General features: G+C 49.6%; 1 protein-coding gene across 5 annotated transcripts in view; it reads left to right on the top strand.

The window, feature by feature from the left end:
- Window positions 1–1,703: 1,703 nt before the first annotated feature.
- The window catches only part of MED15 (mediator complex subunit 15), an 84,706-nt gene continuing 80,409 nt past the window's right edge, over window positions 1,704–6,000 (top strand). For 4 of the 5 annotated variants that reach the window (XM_073006986.1, XM_073006985.1, XM_007974976.3 and 1 more), the window contains exon 1: window positions 1,706–1,867. In XM_073006986.1, coding sequence (XP_072863087.1) covers window positions 1,800–1,867 — 68 coding nt within the window. In that variant the 5' untranslated portion in view covers window positions 1,706–1,799. Of the gene's footprint in view, window positions 1,868–6,000 lie in introns of all 5 variants that reach the window. The other variant, XM_037994760.2, reaches the window with a different exon arrangement.

Genomic DNA, 6,000 nt, shown 5'->3' with positions numbered 1-6,000 from the left:
CGAGACTCTGTCTCAAAAAAAAAAAAAAAAAAGTAAAAGAACACTAAAATGTGGAATTTCCTGGGTAACCCCGGACAAGATGAACACTCTAGATACAGTTTTTAAAAATTAGTTTTCAGCCTGGCCAAGATGGTGAAGCCCTGTCTCTACTAAGCATACAAAAAATTAGCCAGGCTTGGTGGCAGACATGTGTAATCCCAGCTACTTGGGAGGCTGAGGCAGGAGAATCACTTGAACCCGGGAGGCGGAGGTTGCAGTGAGCCGAGATGGCACCACAGCACTCCAGCCTGGGCAACAGGGCGAGACTCCATCTCCAAAAAAAAAAAAATTAGTTTTGCCACCAGGCATGGTGGCTTATCTCTATAATCTCAGCACTTTGGGAGGCTGAAGTAGGCGGATCACCTGAGGTCAGGAGTTCGAGACCAGCCCAGCCAACACGGTGAAATCCTGTCTCTACTAAAAATACAAAAATTAGCCAGGCATGGTAGGGTACGCTTGTCATCCCAACTACTGGGGAGGCTGAAGTGGGAGAATTGCTTGAACCCGGCAGGCAGAGGAGGAGGTTGTAGTGAGCCGAGATGGTGCCATTGCACTCCAGCCTGGCCAAGAAGGGCTAAATTCCATCTCAAAAAAAGAAAAAAAGAAAAATTAACTTTGGGAGTATTAGAGCAGAAAATGTTTGAAAACATGAACAGCTCTCACATCAACACAAGACCCGACACCCTGTTGGCAAGAGAGGCCTCTTTGGGAAGAATGCTCACTCCTCTCCCACCCACTCCCTACCACCCTCAACCTCCTGTCTGGGGCACAGTATCAAGAGGCATACAGTGCCTAGCAGGGGCCTGGCACTTAGGCTTCAGTAGGTGCCAGTCCACACTCTCTGAGGCCCATATTAGTTGGTGTCCACCTGGTACTTATGAACCACTTGGGCTCCAGATTTTCCTCACGTCACCTCCCTCCTCGGGGTAACAGATAAAGGCCCCATAGTTCCAAGGAGGCAGAACTTTTACATTCCTAAAAGTATTCTCAGGCCCCCATAACCCCTCATCCCACCTTCAGCTCGCTCACCTTCACCTATCAAATTCGTTTGACATCTGGCCTCCAGCTACTAGCTAGGCTGAGTTCTCCATAAAGGGGACATGGTTGCTGGTCAAAGGGGAAAGCCCATGTCTAAAAATCGATAAACGTGGTTTAGGGGCCTCACATCCGCAACCCCCAAATACAGCCATTGGTGACATGTGAGATTCAAAAAAATCTAAGAGCTAAGCGGTGATGAGAGTCCATCTGGTCGCTTTTCGGAGGCGGCGCTAGCAGGCAGTCGCAGGAAAGCAGATCCCAGATCACATTGCACTGGCACACAGTAGGTACCCACACATATTTGACAAATAAACACTCTCTCCCTAACATTACTATAGATAGCAGATAGCTGGCAGCTTGGCCCGGCATCCCGGAGGGGTCTGTATGTCAGGGACTAGATAAGGCCAGCACACTGAAGAGTCGCAGAAGATGCAGGCTGTCAGGCGCGGGCCTGCTGCGGGAGCACCTGCCCTTTTCGACAGCTGCACTGGAAGAGGGGCGTGTGTCTCCCAGCCGGGCGGAGCTGAGACCGCTTCGTCCTCGGCGGGGAACTTCATTTCCCACAGGCCTATGCGTGAGACTCCATTTCCCACAACCCCCCTTCACTTCCGGCCCCGGCCGAGGCGCCGCGGACGGTTTCCGGGTTTGGGCCTGGCTCTGTGGCTGAGGCAGCGGCGGTCGCGGCCGGGTGGGTTACGGGCGGCGGGAGTTGGGGAACAGGCATGGACGTTTCAGGGCAAGAGACCGACTGGCGGAGCACCGCCTTCCGGCAGAAGCTGGTCAGTCAAATGTGAGTAGTGGTCGGGGCAGGGGGCTGGATTGCGGGGCCTTCCTCCTTCGCGTGGCGGGCGAGGCCAGGACCGGATCCGTGAGAAACCTAGGGCGCCGGGAGGCAGAAGGCGCCGGGGATTTGCGTGGGTCCCAGGGCGCGGGCCTCCCCTGTCTCTCCCCTCTGTTCCCGACATGGACTGCTCGTTAGCTTTCCTGGGGCCGAGCTCTGCAAACCAACGAGCCCTGGCTTATGAATCATCGTCTTGAGCTTTCTTATTCGTCGTTTGTGTGCTTTGGGTGCAGACTTTCCCCCGCTTTTTGAACCACACTGAATAGGGAAAGGGAGAGAGGCAGCCGGCTGTAGTGTGTTTAGCAGAGCTGGGTACTTCATGTTTTCTCTTCCAGAAAAGCGCGTTAACGGTGAGAGAAAGTGATGGGAGGAGGGTGGATGTAAGATGAGATTGGGAAGGTAGCTCTTTGGGGTGTGGGCAGTGGGACGGAGGAATGTGGACTTTACCAAAGGATGGCAGGAAGCCGCTGTCAGGAAGCGATCGTTTCTGGAGGAGAGAGTGAAGAACTGGGGTCAGGGGCCCCGCCCAGAGGAACTCTAGCCCCTTACCACCGACTGCTTGTTTCTATTAGCAGTTTTTAACTGAGCTTATTGGCATGTTGTGCTCGCCACAGATTTGCCGGAGACACAGCCCCTTTCCTGAGGGATGGTATTGTCGGTAAAGGAACCGTCACAGTGCAGTCTTGTCAGTCTGTAATGTTGTGTATACTGCAGGGGTTTCTTGCGAAGCGGCGGTTAACTTGAGCAGACCAGGGACAGTCTAGTGAGTAGGTGACGAATAAATTGAGTCCTAGAAAGACAAGTAGGAGTGTAAATAGCCACCATTCCAAGCTGAGGAGTTAGGAAACATGTGCATTTACTGCGTGGAGGGAGGACCTTGTAGGCTGAGAGTTCCGGGGCTCGAGGAGTAAGGGAGCTCAGGAGATAATGGAATGAGGGTGAGCGGGTACTAGCACTTTAGTGGGGGTGTTGTGCTAAGGAGTTGAGCCTGTGTTTGGCATGTGGCATTCTTTGAAGTAGTGAAATGCCAGTGTTGGGAATATCCCTAGAGTCCCTGGAGATGGATAAAGGACAGAGAAGAGAGACCAGTTAAGCCATTAAGGGAGTTTGAACATTTGGAGGGAGTGGGGAACCTGTCCTTTTTCATCCTTGTATTCTCACTGCTAGCTCACTGCCTGCCACATTGCTCCATGAAATGATTGTGGCATGACCTAGTCGGTCGGGAGATTATAAAGGCCTGCATTAGACAGTGGTAGAAACTGAAAGAGGAAGACAGATTCCAGAGGAAGGGGAATGTAGACAATTCTTGATGACTAACTGGATGGAGGGGGGTGGGGTGTAGGGTGAAGCATTGTGGAAGGAAGGAAGCCAGGCTGAATGCTGGGAAACCTTTCAGTACAGTGGAAAGAGTAGGGACTGTAGAGTTAGTAGCTATGGGCTTTGGGAAGAATAGCCTTGGGATATTTCTGGGGATATTGCACAATCCGTGAACAGTGTTTTACTGATACACTATAGTTATCTGTAGGTGAAATCTTGAGAGATATCCCACTTCAGGGTTCCTGCAAGAAAAGTCCCCAGGGCAAGGGTTCTTCTTTGGAAAGCCCAGAATTTAAGAACTGGAAGGGTGAGTTGTCATCACAGAAAATGGGGGCAGGGAAAGTGTTAGAGGACTGGGAGGGTGATTGAAGAGTTTATGGGTATTGAGAGTGGCTGGATATTTCCTAACTTAGCTTTATTTTGCTTCCAGGAGAAATGAGTTCTTTTTTTTTTTTTTTTTTTTTTTTTTTTTTGAGATTGCTGTTTGTGTATTTTTCTATTGCTCCTCTAACAAATTACCACAAATTTAGCATCTTAACACACATTTGGCCGAGCATGGTGGCTCACGCGTGTAATCCCAGCACTTTGGGAGACTGAGGTGGGTGGATCCTGAGGTCAAGAGACCAAGACCATCCTGGCCAACACGATGAATCCCTGTCTCTACTAAAAATACAAAAATTAGCTGGGTGTGATGGCACACACCTGTAGTCCCAGCTGCTCAGGAGTCTGAGGCAGGAGAATTGCTTGAACCCGGGAGGCGGAGGTTGCAGTGAGCTGAGATCACGCCACTGCACTCCAGCCTGGTGACAGAGCAGGACTCCGTCTCAAAAACAAACAAAAAACACACATTTATCATCTGGTAGTTTCTGTAGGTCAGAGGTCCAGGTAGGTTTCACTAGGTCTCCTGCTTAGGGCCTAACAACGCTGAAATCAAGACGTTGGCAGGGTGCATTTCTTACTGGAGGCCATGGGGTGGAACCTGCTTGCAAGCCCATTTATGCTGTTGGCCATATTCAGTTCCTTGAGCTTATAGGACTGAGGTGCCCTCTTTCTTTACTAGCTGTTAGCCAGGAGTCAATCTTTGTTCCCAGGCTGCCCGAATTCGTTCTCATGCTTTTTATGTGTCTCCCTCCAGCGAGGGCCAGTTCTGCCACATCTCTGATTTCAGCTAGAGAAAATATCCTGCTTTTCAGGGCTCAGATTAGATTTAGTGCACTCGGAGAAGCCAGGATAATCTCTTTATTTTAAAGTTTGTATTTTAATTACATCTGCAGAATTCCTTTTGCCATCTAATGTAGCATATTCCCAAGTTCTAGGGATAAGGCACGAGATGGGCGTTCTCCTACCACAGCAGGGAGGAGCAGTTTCAAAGGTTGCCTTCCCTAGGTGGTGATGTGGGTGTTCTCAGTTCTCAAATTTGTCTGTATTCTCTCTAGGATTCACTTTCTCTCTAGGGTTCACGTTGAAAGTCGTGATTCTTGGTGCCTTGATTTATTGTGCTCACAAGGTCAAAAAATTTGCTTTAAAAAAAGATTTGCGTTAGAATTCTGGACATACCTTTAACACTTCCTCCCATGTTTTTACACTGTTGTTTAAATTTGGCCATTTTGGGAAATGCTTTGTACCCAAGTAATTTATAGTTGATGAAGGGATAGAGAAAGTATCTTGCTTGGCCAGGCACTGTGGCTCACACCTGTAATCCCAGCACTGTGGGAGGCTGAGATCTGGGACTGCTTGAGTCCAGGAGTTTGAGACCAGCCTAGGCAACATAAAAAAAATAACAATTAACTGGGTGTGGTGGCATGTACTCGTAGTCCCAGCTACTCTGGAGGTTGAGGTGGAGGGGGGATCACTTTAGCCTGGGAGGTCGAGACTGCAGTGAGCTACGATCACACCACTGCACTCCAACCTGGGCCACAGAGCGAGACCCTGCCTCAAAAAAAAAAAAAAAAAAAAGCATGTTAAGGTTTGACAGAGGAGAAAACATCTGATGGTTAGTTAACTGTCTCTACCAAGAGCCTAGGGAACAGTGCCCCAGAGCATGAGCTAGTATATAATCTAGTCTCCTGGCTCCCAGTAAGGAAAAGGGATTTTGAGTTGAGGCTGGCTATGACTAGACAGCCATTGCAGAGACTCTCCAGTTCAGCCTCTTAGCCCTCCACTGCCTCCACCTCACCCAGGCCCATTCTGGGCTGTGGTCTCCTGCTCTCTTCCCAGTTCCATCCTTCTTCCCTCAACAGCACAAGTGAGGGTAAGGCCTGAAGTGTAGTCACTGCCCTGCTGCAGAACAATCAGTGACTTCTCTTAGCATTAGAATAAAACTCCAGATGTCCCACCCTCCTAGCCCCTCACCCTGACCTGGTGTAGTCACCTTTTCTCCTACCCCCACCCTGTTCTGACCTCTCTGGTCTTTCAGCCTCTTGAACATTCTAAGCTTTTTTTTTTTTTTTTTTTTTAGAGACAGAATCTTGCTCTGTGGCCCAAATTAGAGTGCAGTGGTATGATGATAGCTTACTGCAGCCTTGGCCTTCCAGGCTCAAACGATCCTCCCACCGTAGCCTTCTGAGTAGGTGGGACTACAGGCACACGCCACCACGCCTGACTGATTTTTACATTTTTTGTAGAGATGCAGTTTCACCATGTTGCCCAGACTGGTCTGGAACTCCTGGGTTCAGGTGATCCTCCCTACTCAGCCTTCCAAAGCACTGGGATTACAGATGTGAGCCACTATGCCTGGTCCCTGAGCTCTTTATTTTTAACCAATT

This window comes from Chlorocebus sabaeus, chromosome 19, assembly GCF_047675955.1.
Source record: "Chlorocebus sabaeus isolate Y175 chromosome 19, mChlSab1.0.hap1, whole genome shotgun sequence".
In the NCBI taxonomy this organism is placed as follows: Eukaryota; Metazoa; Chordata; class Mammalia; order Primates; family Cercopithecidae; genus Chlorocebus; species Chlorocebus sabaeus.
This window is presented reverse-complemented; position numbering and strand designations above follow the sequence as displayed.